Source organism: Vipera ursinii, assembly GCF_947247035.1.
Source record: "Vipera ursinii genome assembly, chromosome: 8".
In the NCBI taxonomy this organism is placed as follows: domain Eukaryota; kingdom Metazoa; phylum Chordata; class Lepidosauria; order Squamata; family Viperidae; genus Vipera; species Vipera ursinii.
Window position 1 is genome coordinate 3603345 of NC_139519.1, and position 23863 is coordinate 3627207.

The window sequence follows — 23863 nt, forward strand, 5'->3', positions numbered from 1 at the left end:
GCTAATACGCTACTGCACAAAACCCTGGTAGCTAATTTTTTGTTGCCCAGGCCCAGAATGGACTTCCAGAAGTGGCATCCACACAGAGAACCAGTTATTCACATATTTGAATCCCACCACTGTGTAAGGGGCAAGGGGTGGGGTTTCTACCTTAATGTTGTACCCCTCTATGTTGCTTGTTGACTATCCTCTGGTCACAGTGGGTATGAGGCTATCAAGAACCACCACTTCCTCCCCAAAATTACTGAAATTCTCAAGGGCAGATCAGACAGAACAGTAGCAAAAGAAAATTCACCAGTGAAGTTACAACAAAAAGAGCTATTGTGTATAAACTGTATTTTCATAAACCTACATGCCAGCTTCTTGTAAGACAGGTGCCGGGCAGAGTAAGTAGGTGTCCTCCACTACAAAGGGTTTCTCATCTGGAAAGAGAAGCAGAGAAAGTGGTTCCAGGTGAAGCAACTTTGGAAAGAACAATTAAGAGTGTGGGAAGTTTTATATCCACATATATTTTACTCTTTATTACTGTTTCCATCTTTCCTTGAAACATTAACAGAATCCACAATGGTCTAAGAATCAGTGTCTCCACTAGATAATTGACAGTCAAGTGGAAACTAAGTTAATTAAGTAAAAATCACAAATGGAGGAAAAGCTTTTACCCAAACCTCCTCAAAACCCCAAATACCGGTAATTTACCCTGACCTAATCCACATATCAAAGGATAAGGTCTGTAAATGCAAGCAGAGTTAATTAAATTAGGTCTTCCAGCAGAACTTCATTTTCACAAGAATAAATATACTTATACACACATACTTTGAGTGTCATCCTAGAATCGGCACGCAGACAATTCCACATCCAGGAGAAACTCCCCTATTTAACTGTGTCACTTTATACCGTTTTTCTGCCCCTAAAGACAAACTCCATGTTTTTAGGAATAAATATTTTTTTCTCTGTTCACAGCTGTCAGGCACTCATTTTTAGTTATTCTTTCACAACCCCTGGTCAAATTGGAACCCCAAATTATTCTTCTGACAAGGGGAAAGTCATTTTTGAGTATCTTAATTCAAAGAAATAAAAGGTTCAGCCCCATTTCTCACCAAGTTATATAGCAAAAATATAATACAAACGGAAACATTCACAAAACATAGGTAGTCCTCGACTTACAACACTTCATTTAGGGACTGTTCAAAGTTACAATGGCACTGAAAATTGAGGTCAGAAGTTGAGGACTATCTGTAAGTACATCCATAAAATCAAGCGTGCGGACTTAGGATCCATTTCTGGTCTGGAACAAAATGGTTTATGCTTATCTGCAGAAAATGGCAGGAAGCAGAATGACCATCTCTCAGGTGAGATTTTCAGAGTGTCATGGCAGCTAATCTATCATCATCACATGATGCGATGCTGAGCAGGCCCTGGTTGGCAGATTTTAGCTATACAGGCGCACATAAATGGATGCTTCAGAAGAAGAGCTACACAAAGATGCTGGTCTATATTTATGACCAATGGAGACAGATAGAAAAAGGGATTGGTTCACAGATCAGGCCTAACCCAAAACCTGGTTAAAAATCTGCAATTCCTATTTACAGGGAGAAAACGTGATTATGGCTTCAGGTGATGGGCCAATTCATACACCGTGCTATTTTATTCTATCCTGGCATATTGTTTGAACTTGGCTTATACATTTTTTTAATCTCTTTTTTTTACTGTTAAATTCTATTCACACATCATAGAATCACAGAATGTAAGAACTGGACATCCATTCCAGCCCAATTGGTGTAGGAATTGAAGAAAAATCTCTTTCAGGGCAGGGGAATTCTAGGAGTTGAAATCCACAAGTCTTAAAGTTGCCAAGTTTGAAGATTCCTGCTCTAGGGCAAAACCAGGCAGACTGTTCCACTTAATTAACCACTCACTTCAATAGAAAATTATTCTTCATATGCAGCCCAAATCTTCTTTCATTCATTTATTTCCAACCTGCTGAAACTCGTCCTGCTTTAGAATTTAACAATAATAATAAAAGATCCATATTTCAGCTATCGAGATATTTGTAGACTACAGTCACATGCCCCTTTAGTCTTCAGTTGAAGCTAGGATATACCTTTCTGCTAGCAATTTATTTTATTAATACAATTTTTTTCAGTGTTCATTGTTAAAAGCAAATTCTGCTTTCATGAATGCATCTAGTTTTGCAAACACGTTCTCTTAGTGGTGTTTTACTGGATCCTGAAGCCAAGGGGCTGCTATGCGATGGACCTGATTTCTCCTGGGTTGCGCACTATTGCAGACCTTACTTTATCTAAGGACTTGCCTCAACTAGGTCTCCCAAGAAAGCAGAACTCTTGAAACAACATTTTTCAAAAGGAACTTTTATTGAGAGTTAGTGATAGCAGTAGAGGAAAGCAAGTTCTGAGGATTTCTCCCAAGATTTCCAGAATTGGTGAAAATGATGTGAATAACCCTGCTGATGCGCGCTTGTGAATAATGGATACACACCCTCCACATTAATTTACTAAAATAATGATTGCAACTTATGGCACACAGGTCAAAGGTGGCATGCCACATTTTGGGTGACACACCAGTGTTTATCAACACCCTATTCTCAAAAACATGTCTCATTCTTGCACTACAGGTAATTCTCGAGTTACGACCACAATTGAGCCCAAAATTTCCATTGCTAAGCAAGTTAGTCGTTAAGTGAATTATCTCCGTTTTATAACCTTGCTTGCCACAATTGTTAAATGAATCACTGCAATTGTTAAATAAGTAACATGGTTGTTAAGTGAATCTGGCTTCCCCATTGACTTTGCTTGTCAGAAGGTCACAACAGATGATCTCATGACCCTGGGACACTGCAATCGTCATAAATATGAACCAGTTGCCAAGCATCCAAGTTTTGATCACGTGACCATGGGGATGCTGCTGCAATGGTCGTAAGTGTGAAAAACGGTTCTGAGTCACTTTTTCAGTGCTGTTGTAACTTTAAATGGTCACTAAACAAATGGTTGTAATACAAGGATTATCTATAGATGAAATAAGCCCACACACAAACAGATTCTCCCCTCTCACACTTCTCCCTCCCTCCCAAGTGCCAGAGGTCCTTCTCTTTGAAGCTCCCCTGCGTAGTGTTTGAGACTTGAAGATTGGCTTGGGTGGAACTCTGAAGCCAGGCCTTTCAATACTTTCTGCACTTCTTTTGATGCAGCCTGTTGCTTTTCCTTCCAGGGCTGTCACACAACTGCACCGTAGCCTCCCGGGCACCATCCATCTTCAGGTTGCCCTGTAATTAAACCTACAATCTGTGCAAGGCTTGATAGGATTTAACTTGACCACTTTGGCTTGGCTACTCAGCAGAAACCATGTCAGGGGTTGGAACTGAAGGCCATTCCTTAGATTTGGCCAGACAGCCAATGCCGCAAGTCTTCCCTTGTACAACCCAAGAGACAACATTTTGGTTCCTTCCAACCCTGAGCAGTACAAAATGGGTCAGCCTCATGCCTCTTCTGAACTGCTCATTAATGAGAGCATTGAATGAGCCTACGTAACTCCTGGTTAGGCCTTGGGACAATATCTAGCCATACTTGCTGAGAGCTTCTCTTTAATTAATGTTTGTGAAATCATTCAACTTTATCCTGTCTGATTTTAAACACAGAAGTTCCAGGTTGTCACTCCAGAGTATTCATTCTTCGATTATTTTGTAGCATTTAAATTCAGGCCTCTTCAAACATATGAAGAATGGCTGCAGGACTTGGGTTTGGCTAGTCTAAAGAAAAGAAGAAATAGGGGAGACATGATAGCAGTATTCCAGTATTTGAAGGACTGCCAGCAAGAAGAGGGGGTCATGCTATTTACCAAAGCACCAGAGGGCAGGGCAAAAAACAATGCTTGGAAACTCATCAAAGAGAGAAGTGACCTGGAATTAAGGAGAAAATTCCTGACAGTGAGGGCAATTAACCAGTGGAACAGTTTGCCACCAGAAGTTGTGGGTGCTCCATCACTGGAGATTTTTAAGAAGAGACTGGACAGTCACTTGTCTGAGATGGTATAGGTTCTCCTGCTTGAGCAGGGGGCTGGACTAGAAGACTTCCAAGGTCCCTTCCACCTTCTCTTCTCTTCTCTTCTCTTCTCTTCTCTTCTCTTCTCTTCTCTTCTCTTCTCTTCTCTTCTCTTCTCTCCTCTTCTCTTCTAAATTCCATCCCTATTCTATTCTATTCTATTCTATTCTATTCTATTCTATTCTATTCTATTCTATTCTATTCTATTCTATTCTATTCTATTCTATTCTATTCTATTCTATTCTATTCATCAAATTTCCAGATGACACCAAACTAGCAGGAGTAGCCAACACCCCAGAAGACAAGCTCAGGATCCAAAAAGATCTTGACAAACTTGAACAATGGACCCTATCCAACAAAATGAGTTTCAATGTGGAGAAAAGCACAGTTTTATATTTAGGCAGGAAAAACAATCAAAGGTACAAATACAGATTGGGCGAGACTTGGCTTAAAAACAGTAACTATGAGAGGGACATTGGAGTCCTAGTGGACGATCACTTTACTATGAGCCAGCAGTGTGAGGCAGCAGCCAGAAAAGCTAATACAATCCTGAGTTATATAAACAGAGGCATAGAATTAAGATCACACAAAGTATTAGTACCACTTTATAAAACCCTAGTGAGACCACATCTGGAATACTGCAGCCAATTTTGGTCACCATATCACAAAAAAGATCCTGACAGTTTGGGAAAAATTCAGAGAAGAGCAACTAATATGATTAAAGGCCTGGAGACTAAAACATACGAAGAACGGCTAAGGGACTTGGGTTTGGCCAGTCTAAAGAAAAGAAGAAATAGGGGAGACATGATAGCAGTGTTCCAGTATCTGAGGGGCTGCCACAGGGCAGAGGGGGCCAAGTTGTTCACCAGAGCACCAGATGGCAGGACAAGAAACAATGGTTGGAAACTGATCAAAGAGAGAAGCAACCTGGAACTAAGGAGAAACTTCCTGACAGTGAGGACAATTAACCAGTGGAACAGTTTGCCTCCAGAAATTGTGGGTACTTTTAAGAGGAGACGGGACATTCACCTGTCTGATGGTGTAGGTTCTCCTGCTTGAGAAGGGGGCTGGACTAGAAGACCTCCAAGATCCTTCCAGCTCCTCTCCTATTCTATTCTATTCTATTCTATTCTATTCTATTCTATTCTATTCTATTCTATTCTATTCTATTCTATTCTATTCTATTCTATTCTATTCTATTCTATTCTATTCTATTCTATTCAAAACTGAGATCAAAGGTTCAAAGGAAGGTAATAAAGATGATACAGGTTTTTGCTGTAACACAGGCATGTCAAATTTGTGATGTCATGTGATGTCGTGTGATGTATTGCGACTTTTTCTCCATTGCCGGCAATGGGGTGGGCACGGTTTCGGCGTGACGCATCCGGCCCATGGGCTGGCAGCTTGACATGCCTGCTGTGACAGGAAAACTGCAGTTCAGTCTGAAGAAAAGAAGACTTTGAATCAAAGGCATCCCAAGGGGGCAGGGGTCAAAAAAGCAGTGGCGTAGCGTGGGGGGTGCAGGGGGGGCCGGCCGCACCGGGCGCAACATCTGGGGGGGCGCACTCGACGGCGCCGGGATCCGGCAGGGCGGAGGCACCGGAGCCCCAGCCGGGAAGGGCCTGACGCCCCACGGCGCGCCACACACACACACACACACACACACAAACACACAGCGTGACTCCTCCTTCGGGCCGCTCCGACCGGAAACTCCATAGGCCACAAGTCGGAGGCGCTCTTCTTTGCCCGGCCTAGAAGGCTCCGGGGAGCCAGGCCCGGCTGGAGCCTGAAGTCATCAGGTCCCCGGGGCGAGCCGAGTCCCGCCGAAGACAGCCTTCGCCAAGGCAGGGGCGATCAACTTACCGGAGCGGCTTTTTTCCCCCCCCGCCTGGGTTTACATTTCATGGCTGCAAGCCCAACTCTCTTCCTCTCCGCCTCCTCCTCCTCCTCCCCCCCCCACGGTCCTCTCCCGCCCAATCGGAACCGGCTTTTTCTGCCCGGCGGAAGCCGCCGGTTGTCCAGAGAGCTCCTCTCCGAGCGCTAGCCCGGCGGAGAGGCCAGGAAGGTGAGGGGGGGGGCGGGGACGCGCTTCAGGACAACCTCGGAGCAGGACCAGGCTTGTCTCGGCTTGTCCCTCGCCGTAAAAGGAGCCGGTCAGTTTCCTCCTGGCTTCCGGAGCGCACTAGAGAAGGGAAGCGCGCCCCGTTGCCGCTCGCCGCGGGTTGGGAACTGCAGCGAGGAGAGAGCTATAATTATCTGGGCCTGGGAAGGGATGAGTCCTCCTCACAAAAGGAGATTCCCCTGGGTAACAGGGGTCGGCAACCTTGGCTCTTTTATGACTCGCGGACTTCAACTCCCAGAATTCCCGAGCCAGCTATGCTGGCTCGGGAATTCTGGGATTTGAAGTCCGCGAGTCATAAAAGAGCCAAGGTTGCCGACCCCTGCAGTGGCGTAGCGTGGGAGGTGCAAGGGGGGTCGGCCGCACCAGCCGCAACATCTGGGGGAGCACACTCGCACTCGCAGCTCTCTGCCCTTGCCTGGCTCACTCTCTCTCACAGCAGTGCTGGCTGTGCGAATCCAATCTGAGCCGCCGGGTCACCGTCCACTGTGGAGGAGGGGGTGCCAGGCGTGCGGTGCGGTGCGGAGAGAGAGCGAGGGACTATCTGGGGGAGGGACAGTGCAGCGGCCGCCCAGCAGGTTAGGGGGCGCAAATTACTTGCCTTGCCCCGGGTGCTGACAACCCACGCTACGCCACTGCAAAAAAGTCAAGATGGTAGCCGCAACCACATGCTACACATACAAAATGCACAGGGCTTTCATTATGCAGCTCTGGTGCCATCTTGATTTTTGTGACCTTTCTCCCTGTGGTCACTTCTGCTTGAGAGAGACTCGATGGCCATGTCCAGCTCTGACACAGCTCTTCACTTTTTCTCCTCCATCTCTGTCCAGGTTTTTTCTTCTCCTGCTCCCAGACTATCCCCTCAATCCACACATAAAGATTTCCCCAAAAGTTTTTAAATGGAGCCTCACGCACTCGGGCGAGTGTCCACCGCTCATGCAAATGGAGCTGCACGTGCCTGCCACTCACACAGAACCATTTCCTCACACACACACCCCACCACCGGTCCGCCAAGCTGGAAAGGCTGGGGACCACTGCCATAAACCAAGACGGGCAAATGAAGCTTCAAAAACAGCAAGAAAGCCAAGATATTTCAAACAGCAACTATCTGAGAAGACTTCAAGCAGTCCAAAGGTCCATGAGATATAAAGTAATTTTAACCCTTCAACAAATAAGCATCATATCAGCCCAGGACTTCCCTGCTCAACTAAAGCACCCTCTAGATTTATTGATTTATTGATTGAAGACATTTTATGGCCTCCCAAAACTATCTCCAGAGGCACCTACAGAAGTGTGCCTCAAGGGCAAACAAGTGCAGAAACTGTGTACAGGTAGTCCTTGACTTAACAACAGATCATTTAGTGATTGTTCAGAGTTACAAAGACGCTGAAAAAAGGAACTTACGACTGATTTTCACACTTACGACTGTTGCAGCATCCCCATGGTCATGTAATCAAAACTCAGACACTTGGCAACTGACTCGTATTTATGACGGTCGCCGTGTCCCTGGGTCATGCGATTACCTTTTGCGGCCTTCTGACCTAGCAAGGTCAATGGAGGAAGCCAGATTTGCATAACAATTGTGTTACTAACTCAACAACTATAGCGATTCACTTAGCAATTGTGGTAAGAAACGGGGCCAAACTCACTTAACAACCATCTTGCTTAGCAACAGAAATTTTGGGCTCAATTGTGGTTGTAAGTCATGGGCCATCTGTACAAAACAACAGACCTGCTCTTTATTCTCCAGTCCCTTCCAGTTGTAGCAGTGAATCTCAAAACAATGCACCTTCTCAGCCATCTATGCCGCCTGGCTGATTCTGGAAGATGCACAGCTTGTGATCTTATTCTTCACTAGCCACAAATGACTCGTTCAAGGCTGTCGGTGCCTCTCATGCACACAGATCCATTGGTCCGTCTCTGCTCTATCTGGACTGGCCTGAGCTCACTGAATGTCGCCCTGCTCATTATTGACCAAAGAGATCTATAAAACGACAGACTGAGGGACCTGCAGATTTATCTTTAAATCTTTCAAAGAAATGTTTCTATTGGAACCGACTTATGCATGGATGGAGCCTGAGTAAGCAAAGTCAGTTTCAGTTAATGGAGTCTTTTTCTGATGTTTGCCAAAAACACATGGAAGAAACAGCTGGACAAGATCACAGCCTTCAACTCAAGATTCTGATCCGCCTCTTTTAAGGTGAAATTGGGAGGATCATAACATGGTTGTAATCTTTGCCCTTAATAATCTTGATTTTTTAAAGCCATTTAGAAGAGAAGCCTTAATCTCTTTTCAGATTAAATAACACTTGTTAGTTACTCTGGATTAATCTGACACTGGTTTTTCTTAGACCTTCTGTGGTGTGACTCAACCTGATAAGACAAAGTATTTGTATCTGTAGTAAATCAAAGTATTTGTAGTAAATCCAACTGGTGTTTGGTGGAAGATTGGATGGTCCTGGATCTGGAGCAAACTAGTATTTCTGCTCCAGAACATGAGGCCTTTTCTACACTAGGCTGTGCTTGGTCTCCGCTTCTGAAGGTTAGTTTTGCAAACAATTCTTCTTCTTTTCATCAGGAGCAATTGATCTTCTACTCTACCTTGGTGCATAAGATTAACTCTCCACACAGCTTTATAAGTAAGCTACGGTTTCATTTTCAGATAAAGCAATCTTTCCATTCTGAAGTTACCGATGTCTGGGGTATAAGTAAACTAAAACACATCTTAACTTTTTTTGACTGATTATCCAGATGCATTTCTGACTTGTTTTATGGGAGAAGGCAACTTGGCAAGTTTTAAGCAACCTGAGAACGAGCACTCAAAACACACATCTGTAACCATCGCAACCGCCCAACATGAGTGTTATAATTCTGACACTGCAGATTGGGGGAGGGAAGCCGGCCGAGAAAGGCTGCTTGCGTATGTATCATCGCTGGTCAGAGTTATGTGCGCCTGAAAGCACAGGGCTGCCGCTAAATGTGTGCATTTCACAACGGAAGGCAGCTGGAAAGGAAACCTCAACTGCACTCAGCAACTCCTTTAGAATCTGCTAAAATTCAAAAAAAATTAGCAAAGGTCTGCACAAGAGCCAGCTTTTTTTCTTCCAAAATAAATAAATGAAGCAGCATCCCTTTCTTAAAGTTCCAAAACATCTGAAACTGCTTGAAACTCTTCTGCTCAAGGAAGGAAAGCTTCTCCCTGATTGAAAAATAATCAGATGAAATGCCTATCGCGGAACATCACAGATTGGGATTCTAGACTCTTGAGGTTACTAATTTCACAGTTTCTGCTGGTAAAATGTTGCTTTGGGAGTCACGGAGTCTTCTTAGGAGAGATTGTTACGAGTTCTGCGTTATTTGGAGTCCAGCTACCAAACTTTATGGAAAGGATCAGCTTTTTAGACAGCAGCTGACTTCATTAGATGCTACCAAAGACTAACAAAGCTGTCCTCGTACGGCAGACATGTCAAACTCGTGACATCACGCAACGTCGTGCAGCGTATTGGGACTGTTTTGCCATTGTCGCAATGGGGTGGGCGCAGCTTCCGTGTGATGCATCTGGCCCGTGGGCCGGCAGTTTGACACCCATGTCCTACAGTGTTAAGAATCTCAATGTTTTCTCTTCAACACCAAAAGCGGTTATGTATGCCAAAACAACTAGACACAAAGAGAATTTCTTCCCCCATTCCATCACTGCTGAACACCTAATTCCCACAGCATTGTCTTAGGCCCAGGGATTTATTTTTTTTCTCATAGAACGCACGGAACGGAAGAATCGGTTCCTTCTAAGCTGCCAGCACAAGTACAGGTATGGCTGCAGAGTGATTTTGCGGACCCCCAGCAGCCCAATCCGGGTTCCAGAGGCCTGGAAAAGGCCTCTGCCACCCGCATCTATGGCTGCAGAGCGATTTCTCACACACACACACCCCATGGCCGATCTGGACTCCGGAGGCCTTTTCTAAGCCTCCAGAGCCTGGAGCTGGAGCTGTGTGTGAGTTCCGGCACCTTTAAAAAAAAAACACTGCTTAGGCCTATCGATATTCACCCATGTAGTAGGCTGTATTGCTATTATCCTTGTCATCTTCTCATCTTCCCTACTCCCTTTTCCTATTGGTATCTTATGATCATCACTTGTTGTATCTTTTGTTTAATAATTGTAACTATGATTTATGATCTATGACCTATCACTGTGTTATTTGTATGTACATTGAGAGTTTATAAACAAATAAATTCCTTGTGTGTCCAATCATACTTGGCCAATAAAGAATATTCTCTTCTCTTCTCTTCTCTTCTCTTCTCTTCTCTTCTCTTCTCTTCTCTTCTCTTCTCTTCTCTTCTCCTGTACTCTACTCTACTCTACTCTACTCTACTCTACTCTACTCTACTCTACTCTACTCTACTCTATTGTTTCCATAATTATTTGCAGTAGCAGATAGAGTGTTTTTAATATTGGAAGGTGGATAATGACATCCAAAAGGAGCCTCTCAACTTCTCATCAGTTTGGTTTGGGACTCTTTTTTTGTGAAAAACAGATCATGCCCCAGCACATTCCTTCCTGGGTTATTCTGAGGCGACTGTGTTTTCCTCCTGGTGCACATGATATTAATTTCTTTCGCAATTCCTATGGAAAGGAAATCTGCCTCCTAAGGAGAGCCTCCTTGGGAGACTGACGAATTTGCAAAATTGAACAAAAATGTCCTCTTTGGATGCAGGAAGAATGGAAGGATGAAAATATGGCTCTGTACCACCAATGCTTATACCATAGCTTGACATGTGCAGGGTATGTGCAAAAACATCGGGAATTCTTCCCTTGCTTATCTGAGCCAAAGCAATATTTCCTGCTTCCCTTTTCTTTCTTTATGAACCCTTAAAGATCTGGATGTCCTCACATTCACAGAATCTTTTTCTTTAAATGAAAAAAATAGACTAAGTAATCGACAGGCAGAACTAGTGAAAAAGATGAACAAGAAGCCAATGAAATGAATTTCTTGCCATTCCTGTTTTTCCACTTAAGTGCTCCAAAACTGTATTTTTTTAAATTGAATCTCGTAAAATATTCTGGGCCTCATCTACTGAGGAGGAAAGTTTTCAAACAAAACAATCGAAACAAACAATTTTAATAGTTAAGTGCCAGGTTTCAGCACTCTCTTTCTTTTATTTCCATTGTGGATCTGCAAAGCAAGAAGGAGTAAAGAAGTCGCTTCTTTGCAATATTGGAAGATATTGCAAATATGTCTTTTAGAGTTGGGCAGATATTTGGCCCTCGTGAAATCCCCAGTGAACAGATTATACTTTTTTCCCCCTTAGGCATATCAAAATTATTTTAGATTAGATTCTTCTTAAAATTTCTTCCACTTTGGCACATCTGGTTGTGAGGGGCTGGATCTGTAGGCCTTCTGAATATCTAGCAGTTGCACTACATTTCCCATCATCCTCAGCCTGCATGGACATGGAGATTAATACCAGTAGGTACAATCTGCCTGGGAAGCATGAAATCATAGCTAGAATAAAAATAGTTCCTGGTGTGTTTTTCCCAGCCTTGAGCCTCTCTGGCTGGTCTCATTCATCATTGGTCTCATTTATCACTGTTGTGACTCAAGCTCTCATGTTTCCACTTTCTGAGAATATTTCATAAGACGGCTGTTGTCTCCCCTGCGTTCCATCCGATCTTCTTTTGTTGTCTGGAGCTGCTGGCGGGACCTCGGTTAAGCTAAGGTGGTGGTGGGGTTAATATTTTGCTCAGTGAAACGGTTTTGCTTCATCGCAGCTTTCTTTCTTTTCATTCCTGGCACAAACAAAGCATTACTTTGTGTAAGTTTCCTCTGACTTTTTCCTGGAAATTTTTGGTTGCAAAACAAATGTTGAAACTGGGATCCCAGATAGGAAGAAATGGAACACCCACATCTGGGCACATCTGGAATGTTATGGGCATGTTAGGAACAGAGACAAACAGCTGTCTTGAGCATGCAAAGAAGAACGAGGCTTATCACTAGACAAAAAAAAAGTCACGCAAGGGAAGCTGGGAAAAAAGAAAAATAACTACCCCAAGAAGCCAAATGGAAGACAGTGATGGCACCAGCCCTCAGAAAATTTTGAAGACCTTGTTAGCTGCTCCGGGGCCCATTTTGCAGAAGCAAACTAATGAGACTCCCAAACAAGAAAGGGAATCCAGAGCAACCTTGGCCTTGATGCTGAATCACAGAGCAAGCACATCCACAGTCACGAAGGGGTCGAAAAAGTCAAGATGGCTCCAGAACCATGCATTATGCATGTAAAAAAGGACTGGGACTTTCCTTGCATCATTGCGATTGCCATCGTGACTTTTTTGATTTCCCCCCTGCAGGGATGCCTGTCTTGTCTAGACATCCACAAACTTGGTTAAAAATTCCTTCCAAAGGCGGCCAATGGACCCTATTCCAGACCCTGGTCTCCTTGGCCAGCTCGCTCCAAGGGGCCAACACGCCCACCTCACGTCCACTGATGCCTCAACATGCCACCAGATCCCACCGCTCCAATTAAAATACAATATTTTTTTAAAAGGACAAAAACATGCCACAGGAGAACAAGTTGATATGAGCCCTCACTGCTTTAAAAGAAGGAAGACTCCCGACTGCTTCAAAACAAAAGACTGAACTACATTTCCTTCTATTTCCACAAAGTTCTTTTAAAAAATTCTTGGAAAGAGATGACATTGGCCATCTGCCAGTTCAGTGTTAATTAAACATCATCTTTTTAAAAAAATCTGGCCGTATAGGAAGGAGCTGTATCTTCCTCCTTTGTCTTAGGCCAGGGGTCTCCAAACCTGGCTGAGGAATTTTGGGAGCTGAAGCCCATCAGTCTTAGAGTTGCCAAGTTTGGAAACCGCTATCTTAGGCTAGATGCTCAGAGTTCTGACTACCTAACCTGGTTCCAATCCTGGTCCTCCCTTCTTCTTCCCTTGCACAAAACATCAGGGCAAGGAGGCATCGTCTTCCTTGGCCAAAGATGCCCTGGGTTCTTCAAAAAAGATGAGAGAACCAAGCAACTATTTCAGTGGAAATGAAATAAACTTCAATAAATATAGTGCATATTACCAAGCAAGCTCTGCTCAACTTTGATTGACTTCAAGAAAATCAAAGCAGAGTCAGACTCGGTTAGTACTTGTCTTCCTTCCTTCCTTCCTTCCTTCCTTCCTTCCTTCCTTCCTTCCTTCCTTCCTTCCTTCCTTCTTTACTTACTTATTAGTCTATTTGTAGCTTTATACCCCTGTCTTTATTTTGCACAACTCAGAGGAGTTTATATAATGCTCTTCTCTCTTATTTTCCCTACCACAACATCCCTGTGAAGTGGTTTGCACTGAGATAGTTACCGACTCAAAGTCACCCATTGGCTTTGATGCTTAAGGGAAAACTAGGATGAGGGGAAACCACTAGTAATCCCACAATGGGAAGTTTTTAAAAAATCATGGAAGAAGGAGTCAACAATCGCTGCTGTTGTCAAGAAGAACAGAGGAAGGTGTCCATACGGCTGAGTCGAGCTCAGCTTGAGGGAATTTTCCTTCAAGCCTCAATTAATGGCAGTGTTTCAGCCAGGAGTGCCCATGGGGGATGGCCAAGAGCCAAGATGGTGGGCATGATGCTGCGAAGCCCCGCCCTTTTGCCTGTGCAGGCCAAGTTGATGGATGCCCAAAGGGGTGGGGCTTTGACTGCATGTTGTGGCTGCTGTGCTTAGCTATTCTTGGATGATCCCGAACAAGCCAAGCCAAGCTGAGTTGGGCAAGATTAGGACTTGGAAAGTTGACAACCAGGAAATTGCAGAGCTGTAGGCTAGTTTGGCAAGTGAAAGGAAAAAGGAATCCAGAAAACAAAAATAAAAAACCAGGTAGGTGCCAGGACAACTTACAGGAAGTGCTCAGGAAGTCCTCCAAGGCCTCCATTGAAGGAGACTTTGAACCATTTTGCACCTTCCCTATTTAGATAAACTGCTTATCTAAAGAAACCATGGCATTATGCTAGCAGGATTTGGAGGCTCTCTGAAGGATGAATTCTTGGAAAAGCCATAGGATACGGCTGGGTCATTGCTCTGCCTCTAGGAAAGACACAAATCATGGAGGTGTCTCAAGAAAATGGAGAGGAGTCTCCCTCCAGACCTTAAGATGGTGCTTCATCACAAACTATCTGGACCCTGCAAGAGATCCCTGAAGCATCAGGTGAACAGCAACCTCAGGAGACCCAACATCCAGGTGAGGCCTTGGTGGGCAACCATTTAGTGTCATAACTTTCTGAGGAACCCCAGCAACCTCAGTGATATAGCAATGATGCAATGTGGGTGGAAAAGGGAGGTGATTTTTAAAACTCTGATATGAATCCTCCTCTGTATTATAGCTTCTCTGTGTTTCTGACTCTCACATCATGGTCAAAGTGCCTTAAGAAAGAACCACAATTCATTCCCTGATTTACAAAGGCAGAATGGCTGAGGACTGGAAGGCGTTAACTGAGACAGTCCTGATTTTTGTTAGTCCTGGACGACGAGAGGCTCTATAAACCCTTTTCTACCTAAATAAACCTCCAAAGGCCAGCCAGCCAGAGATATTTGCAAGGGGTTAAAAAAAGTTAAGATGATTTTTGTGCCTGCACGATGAACGCCCCTTGGCTTTTCAGTTCTGCCCGCAAATCCCCCTGCGGCCATCCAGATCCAACAGAACCTTTTCTGTTTGCACCTGAAGAAAATGAAAGCAAGACACTTCTTTCCTGGGTCTCTGCTCTTTGAATTGTCTTCTTTTCTTTCTTTCACATAGCTGATTTGGTGCAGGAGGTACTGGTAGGAGGACAGGGCTTTGAATGGCTGAATTTCCTCTGCTTCCTTGCCTGGCAGCTTTGGGTCCAAGAGAATTGCCAGTGGCCTCCGAAGAATACCTTGGAAATCTTCACACTCTCCAGAAATGTTTGCTTATTCTGGCCCTGAAATGTTTCTGACTCTCATTAGAGAGAGGGGGAGGGGGAAGAGAGAGAGGGAGAGAGAGGGGGAGAGAATAGTCCTTCCAAAAAAGAGTCCCTTTTTTAAAAAAAATGGAACCAATTTTGCGGGGAGGAAAGGACGCCAAGAGAAGAAGCAACTGGTGCCTTCCCTCCGTCCCAAGCCAGACAAAATCGCCTGCTGGAAAGTGCAGCAAATGAGGAATGAGTGTTTGGCTAATGCTGTAATGAAAACCATGCCCCAAATCATGCTGAAACAGCCCAGTTTGCATAGCAGCAACATCATATGCACTCCGGATGCCAAAGTTACTGACGATGCTGCTTGCTGGGTAGGCAGGCAAGGAGACAGAGAAGCAAGAGAGAGAGAGAGAGAGAGAGAGAGAGAGAGAGAGAGAGAGAGAGAGAGAGAGAGAGAGAGAGAGAGAGAGAGAGAGGGAGGGAGGGGACTCTCTTATGGAGTTTGCTTCTTGTATGGACAGCAAGGGATGTCAGGAGAAAAATGACATTTCTGGATCCTTCTGCCTTGACTGAGTGTTTAAACCAGAGATGGGGAACAATGGCCCCTTTACGACCTGTGGACTTCAACTCCCAGAATTCCTAAGGCAGCCAGAATTCTGGGAGTCGAAGTCCACAGGTCTAAAAGGACCATCGTTCCCCACCCCTGGTTTACACAGACAGCCTTGCATCAGCTCTGCCTCCAGCCAAAGTGTGGTTGCAAATAAGTCCGTGATGAAATGAGAGAGAGACCCTTTCCTGGCTGAAAATGGAATAAAAAAGAGATTCACATCAAGCCAGGCCATTCCAGACGCATCAGGCTGGCTGGGGAATTCTGGGCATTGAAGTCCACTGATCTTAAATTTGCCAGGTTTGAAAAACATAGAAGTAGCCTTGCTGGACATACCTTCATCACCACCATGCTGGCTGAGGATGATGGAAGTTGTTCACTACACCCAAGAAGAGCAAATTGAGGGCTCCTAGCTCAGGCATGGCTGCTTCAGGAGTCCTCCTAAAGAACTCCCAATCAAGGGGCATTAAAGTGGGGCCAATTATACTGGAGAGACTGGATTTGATGACCAAAATGGGTAGCTCCTACGATTGTGGGAAACCAATTCCTGGAGACCATTTCTGATGGATGTTCTCAACCTTTCTCAGGCCTTCAGTTGGATAAACAGTCTAAGTTTTACCCTCTTCATGCCCTTTGCCATTTCCTCTCTCTTAAATTGTGGCGCACTTTTATTTTTCAGGATAGTTTCTTCATGCTGCAACTGTATGGATCCTTTAACTTGGTTAACTAGAACAGACAAGTATCCTAAAAGTCTTTGGTGTCGTGTTTCTCATCTTCAAAATTTAATTGAGCCTTTTTTTTCTACCGAGGCGCTTGTCAACCAGTCACATCCATCTGTCGGATGATGAAAGTAGCATCACACTGCTGTGACACAAGCATCTGTCCTTTTGAACACTGGTCCTCAACCTTTCTGGCTTTGTGGACCGGCAGTGGGGGGAGAGGAAATGGTTCTGTGTGAGCTGCAGGCACACACACTTGTGCACACAGCTCCATTTGCCCAAGTGGCGGGCACACATGCACACATGAAGCTGGTGGTGGGTGACCACCGCTCGTGCAAATAGAGCTGCGCATATGCACTTTCCTGCCACTTGCCTAGCCCGGTTCCGAATGGGCCACAGCCCAGTACCAGGCTGTGGCCCAGGGGTTAGGGCCCCCTGCTTTTGCACATGCATTGTAATAGGGGACACATGTGGCAAAGGGTGAGAGCTTGGGCACATTAACACATCACAGTTGCCATCATTTTGGCTCAAGCAGCAGAAGCCTGCAGTGATCCTTGAGTTGGATGAGAACTATACTGGCCGGAATACGCTGTCACTGTGGCCCATCCCTGTCTCGCCTCTGTGGAGCCTTTTCTACTTGGCTGCCAGGTGAGGCTGTCCTAATGACATGTCTGCAGCCCTGATAAGCCAACCACTGGCTGATTCTTCGCTGTCCTCCCTCTTCAGCACGTCACCAGCAGTGGGGGAAACAGCTGTCAATTTCACATTGCAGCAGGATTGAGGGATGTCTGGCTGCAGGATTCACCTGAGGTTCCTTCCTCGTCCCTCCTCCTGCACACCTTTCTGCTGTAGCCCAAGTGGAATAAAGTGTAGAAGAACAGCCTGGTGACTCCAAAGGGCATGTGCCTTTGGGAAGTGGGGTGTTTCCAATTCTCTTCCATCATGCTAGTTCTTGCGCGCAATCTGTTGGGGCCACAACGCTCTGAGGGAACTGCCGTCTGATCACAGTGGGACAATCGTGTGGCTCCAACAGATTGCCGGCACAACTCATCACCCAGTGGTGGCAGATGAGGCTGATCAGGGTGCAGCAGAGAGAGCCCATGCTTGCCTCAGTCCCAACCAGGCCTCTGATACCACCAAATTCTGTCTCCCCCCCCCCGACTGCCTCTGATGTAAGGAGTGCTCAAGCATAACATTTGGAAGCAGAATACAGCTTCCAAAATCTGCAAGTGGGCATCGCACACTGTCTGGAGGCTACCATACAAAAGGTCTCTTGGAGATGGGAGATACTTCCAATATAATCTACTGGATCCCCTGCATGGATTGCCCCTGTGACTATGTAGGACAGACGGAGAAGAAGCTAACCACCAGACTGCAAGAACACAAGCGAGCTGTCAGATGAGGAGACCCAAACTTGTTAATAGCCTCACACTGCAATGAACAAGGACCTACATTCAATCTTGCAGCTACTAAGATTGTTGGCCAAGCAAGGACAAAAATAGCCAGGGAAATGATTGAAGCCTAGGAAATGGGCCCCTTGTCAGTTTACAGGAGTGCTGATTTACCACCAGCTTAATCAAGTATTTAGGAGCCGAGGGCTTGGCAGCACAAGGAAATAACAGCCAATCACCAGCCATCAACACACCAATCAGCCAAAAGGAAGGCACCACATAAATACGACTCACAGAATAGCCCAAAGTACATATTCTAGCAGAGAGAAGTTCCCTGAAGATGGGCTCCAGAATGAGTCCGAAAGCTCAGAGGAGTAAATCTCTGGTCCTAGTGACCAACCCAGATTGGATCTTAGAACGGATTTTACCCCTCTGACAGCTGCCTGTGGGTGTTGTCAGCTTGAGGGGACAGCACAACTTTAACACCAAGATAGTTTACAACTGGCTTAAGCCTCTTTCATTCATAGGCTGGGCACGAGAGGATACAAACCTCAGGAGGACACAGCAGAAAAAGAAACTGCCAGAGAATCTCTGTGCCAGAGTTGAATGCACGTGGGGAAGGCCTCAGTGCTCCAGGAGCACCAATCTTATTTACTTTGTCCATTTTGATCTAGTAGCAGGGAAAGGAAAAGGTAAAGTCCAGTGGCAGCTTCCTGTTCTTTATTTGCAGCTGTTCCATGAAGTTGTCTAGTCTGCAGTGTAGTCAAAGGGCATCAGAGAGATGGGTGGCATAAACATCTCTTCTTCATAAGCAACCTCATGGGAATGTGGCAGAAAATAGCGGTTTGCCAGGACATATTTTGGCCATATGTTAGGTGTAAATAGGAAAAAAGCCACCATTTGCTTCATCTTATTGGCGTTTGGTTTGAAGTCAGAATCCTCTTGCCCAGGATGTGCGTACTCCAGAAATTGGATGCCAATGTTTGTCTTGGAAGTTACTTCCTGGAACCCTGCCAAGTGTTTTGGGCAGTGTGGTTACGTGGTTATATAGAAGCAACTACATTTTCTTATTTCCTTTTTGTTTCTTTTCAACAATTGAGGTTTGTGCTTGGTTCCCACAAATCTTTCTAGTTCTCCAGCTGTTGTGGGCAAAGAAGGTGTTATTTTCCTGAGAGCAAACCTTGCAGAATTTGAAGAGTCCCTCCAAAGGTGGACCACTATCTGTTTCAACATCTTCTGAGGTTCCAAATGGGAAAATATTTAGCATGAGTTCTGGGAGGCTGGTTTTAGCTATCTTCAGTGTTAGCCGTCTTGGTGTTCTCCAGATGTATGGAAACTTTATTTCCCATAATCCTTTGCTAGAAAATAAAACTAACTTGGAGAAATCTGCTTCAGAGTAAGGGGAGCACTGATCAATAATGTCCAGCATGTAAACTCTTGATAGAAACATCCATAAAATTGATTGCTGAGTCAGCAACATCTTTCTTCATCACGACCAACACCTTCAGATAAGAAGGAACTTTTGAACTTTGACTTCTCATCCATCTTTTGACACCATACTTTTGCCTTTCGAATTCTCTGCTGTCCAATATGGCAGGTAAAATACAGGCATTTGCTCCCGCCTCAATAAATGGTTTTATCCCCAAGGTTTCTCGACACCAGAAACTCCCCCATTATCAATAACTGGGGAATGGAGGTTTAAAAGCATTCAAGTGGTTTGGGGATCTCTGCATCTTTGCATTGTCTACTATCAACCCTACCACTGCATTCCATCCATGGGAATGTCAGGAAGTTTTTGAGACTGATTCAAACAATCCTTCTCCTTTATAGAAAGAAAAATAAAAAAAACTTATTAGGAATGCTCTTCTCCACCTCATCTGCTATACTATATATCTGCTGTGAAGACAAGAGAAGCCCTTTTCAAGCTCAGAAGGCCTACTACCATTAGAACTTGTCAGGGAGAAAGTTACACGGTGAAGATTTACAGGAGGAAAACCTCTACAGGCTGTTCTCCATGGCATCCATCATCCCTTTCTGCATCACAGAAAGGCACCCTAGAATCCTAGGACTGGAAGGGACCCCAGAGGTCTTCTAATCCAACCCCCTGCCCAAGGCAGGAGACCTTATTCCATCCCGGACAATCTCTTCTTAAAAACCTCCGGTAATGGTGCACCGACAACTTCCAAAGGCAAGCCCTTCCACTGATGGATTGTGCTCACCGTCAGGAGATCTACCCTTAGTTCCAGGTTGGGTCTCTCTTTAATGATCTTCCACCCATTGCATCTTGCCTTGCCCTCACGTGCTTTGGAGAATCGGTTGACCCTCTCTTCTGTGTGACAGCCCTCAAGTACCACACAAACTATCTGGGAGCCAGGTAGAAAGAGTCTCACATAAGCTCTCCCCTGGGCAGAAATGACCTCTGAGCTTTGTGTGGTGAAGAGTTGTGAGAACTTTGTTCTCTAGACAAAAAAGAAATGAAGGAAGAAAAATGTTGTGCAGTGTCCTGATGTTGGAATGATTGTGGGAATGGAGTGGGTTTCAGGAAAAGGAGGAAGAAGATGTACAAGAAAGAGGAGGAGGAGGAGGAGGAGGAGGAGGAGGAGGAGGAGGAGGAGGAGGAAGAGGAGGTGACAACACTTTCTGAGATTGAGGATAAAGCAGAATTGTGGCACATCTGAGTAAAGTAGTGTGAGAGCAATGCGAGATCCAGCCTGACAGGGCTGGAGAAAAGTGCTTACATTTGGAAGAATCTCTCCTAAAACAGATTTTCCTCTCTTAATGTTTCCCTTTTATTTTTAATTCAAAAATATTCCTGTTGGGCTCTTGGCTTCTTTGATCTACCTAGAGTTGCAGTTTTTGCCTTTGTTTTTTCTTTGTGGCCTTTTTGTGGCTTCTCTATCCATTTCCACACTTCAGCAAAATAGCTCCTTTTTCCCCACAAGGATGGCAGTTTTTTGGTTAAATGTCACCACCGGAAAAACTTCCTTTGGGATCTGGTTTTCCCTGAGTGTTACTCAAGGTTCAAACTTGGCTTGAGATTGGAGCTTTTCCCCAGGGTTTCATGGGCATTCCAGTGGTCACCGTTTTTTGTTCAGCTATTTCCAAGTAGCGTGTGAAGTTCTTTACATTTGCTATTATAGTTCTTCATGTTACATGAACTACAACCTGTAAAAATGGAGTCAGGTGCTTAGCCACATGGCAGTCTACACCACATGTGTCCTCTACGTGCCTTCCCACCACTCACTTTTACTGCTCGGTCTCCCCCCAGGAGAACCCTTAAGTTCTTTGCATTCTCTTGTCCCATCCAGATCTAGCACCAGACAGGATATGAGCACAGACAATCTTGCAGAAATGTCTAAGATTTCTGCTTACTTGAAAGATCATTCACAGGAAAGATATATTTCAGTTTGGAGGAGATGGATAGATTATATAGAGCCTTGGTGGAGCAGTGGGCTAATGCCTCCTTAAGTAACACCAGCTGCCTGCAATTTTTGCAGGTTCGCATCCCACCAGGCTCAAGGTTGACTCAGCCTTCCATCCTTCCAAGGTAGGTAAAATGAGAACCCAGATTGTTGGGGGCAATAAGCTGACTTTGTAATAATGCCGCTGGGGGGGGGCGAAAGCCCTAACAAGCAGGCATATACATAGAATGAAGGCTACTGCTAAGCTTGTAAGCCGCCCTGAGTCTTCGGAGAAGGGCGGGATATAAATGTAATAAAAATAAATAAATAAATAAATAAATAAAATAAAATATTCAGAATAAATATGGGACTAAAAAGTTCCATTTAGCTTATGAGTAGATTTTACAGGGATATTGTTATTGGTACTTTGTATGTAGTTATGTTAAAGGGGAGTTAAAGCACATTATGAATTTGGTTAATTGTATATTATGCATAACTTTTATTTAGAATATGATTATTATAACTATAATCCTGTATTTAGTTCTGGGAAGTGTGGGGGGGAAGTGGGCGGGTTTGGGGTGGGGGGGATTTGGGGATATATTGTAAAATCTTGTTTTTGTAAAACTCTTTAATAAAAAAAAGAACAGCATCAGGAAAATGTGGAGACTGTCAACCAATTGATGCTAAGATTCCTCTCACAGGCATCGTTTGCAAGCAGGGTGGTGTCCTCGTTGCTGGACTCCTGCAACACCCTCTGTGAGGTGTTATCTTTGGAGTGTGCTGGAAGCTGTAAAACATGGCGATAACCATGGAGGGACTGGGAAAGGAATGCTGATCTCATAAATTGCAACTCAGCCCACATGAAGAAAAATCCACGAAGAAGCATTTCAAGTCACTAAACAGTCTCCACCTTCCCGAACTCACTATAAACAAGGGATGGGCACTCCTTGAGAGGTTTCCAAGATTCTGGTATGTATCCAGACTCTCCAACATGGGTCAATCCCACCAGCACAAAATAACACCTAATCTGCCACTTCTTAATGTGTGTCATAGATGCCCCTGGGATCAACAAGAAGGCAAAGTTTGTGTGTTGCAAGAGAAGAGATGGAGAAGAGAGGGTCGGGAGGAATTCCTGGCAGAAGAACAAGCAAAGGGCTATTTTTTTTTTAAAAAAAAGAAAGATAACTTTAGATCCTTTTAAAGTTGCCAAAGTTGAGAAACACTGTTTTAGATTACTTCAACAGTAATTACCGGCAGTTTATTACCTTATTCATTAACTTGTCAAAACACCCTGCACACATCCTGAAATGAAGAACAGCTTGCCTTCTGCCCTAGCACATTAGACTGTTGCACCCCTCATCCCCCCAGGGAATCTATAGGGCTGACCCTGGCTGTCTCTAACCTCAGGTGAAAACTTTTGTGCTCCTTGTGGAGCTTGAGATGGTCACGTGCTTTATTATTCTTCATTCTTTCCTTTTCCTCCATCTCTACTTTGTTCTTCTTCACTTCGCTACTACTTTTCTCCATCTGCCTTATTTTTAATTCAAATTTGCACTCAATGGAAAAAAAACTCTTTAATAAAAAATAAACATAGAAAGAAAGTGACTTTCAGACTGCTAGCAAGTCTGCTGGACATTTCAGTTTTCCAAAGGGCTTTCAAGAACTTCATGCTGGGTGAAATCAGTTAAACCGCCTGCCATATCCAATCTGGGTAGCCTGGCATGGACACTCCTTGCTTGTACAGGAATTTCACATACTGATTCCTGGTGCAGATGTATATGGCAGAATATACAAGACTAAGGAAACCAAAGGTAATTGTGATAATTGCATTATGATTGGTAGTCTTTTATAGGGGACAGAAACACAGAATTACTGAGTGGACTCCACCACTAACACAATTGCCTGTTTTTGTTTGTAGCTTTGTCAATCTGCTTTCTCCAATAACAAACCTAAATTTGCACCATGGTATGCCTGGCTAAGGAATTCTGGGAGTTGAAGTCCACAAGTCTTAAAGTTGCCAAGTTGGGAGACCCCTGGCCTAGGTTAAAGAGCAGTTGAACAAAAAGCAAGTCAAGGGATTGTGGGAATGCAGCCATTGTCTCCAACATGTTGAACAAATCAAGCCTTCAGTTTAAGCATAGCAGTAACTGAAGAGTGGTTCACTTCCCTCAGATGAACATGTTGTACGAATACCTGAACTGTGTTTTATTCACCTAGGTGTCAGAACGCATTCTTATACTGGTGGGAGGAAATCTATTTCAAATCTTTCTATTTCTTACTGAGGGTTCTGCCATTCTCCTGAGGGGGAAGGGGGAAGGCTCTGCAGGCTGTTTCTCTGCTTTGCTACAATGTATCCCTGCTGCAATTGCAAAGTTTCCTTGGATTCGCTATTTTTTACTGCCAATTTATCCCCTCCTTTGCACAGATTGCACTGCCAATTACGAACTTATTAAAGACCAAGGGGGAGGGGAAACCGAAACCGAGCCAGCCTTTGAAATGGATGGTGGCATGTCAAACCGCATTTGAAAGGTTAAAAAGACTGTTTTCCGCAGAGCCAGTTTTAAGTCACCCCGACACTGAGAAACCTTTTGAGATTCAGGCTGATGCTAGTGATGTAGCTGCGGGGGCAGTACTATTACAGGAAAATGAGGAGGGAAAA

General features: G+C 44.5%; 1 protein-coding gene across 1 annotated transcript in view; it reads right to left on the reverse strand.

Annotated features, from left to right (window-relative positions):
- Positions 1-23863, reverse strand: part of ANTXR1 (ANTXR cell adhesion molecule 1) — a gene marked incomplete at its 3' end in the record, with an annotated part of 168815 nt that overhangs the window by 78451 nt on the left and 66501 nt on the right. The window contains exon 11 of the mRNA XM_083368341.1: positions 353-422. Coding sequence (XP_083224467.1) covers positions 353-422 — 70 coding nt within the window. The remainder of the gene's footprint in view (positions 1-352; positions 423-23863) is intronic.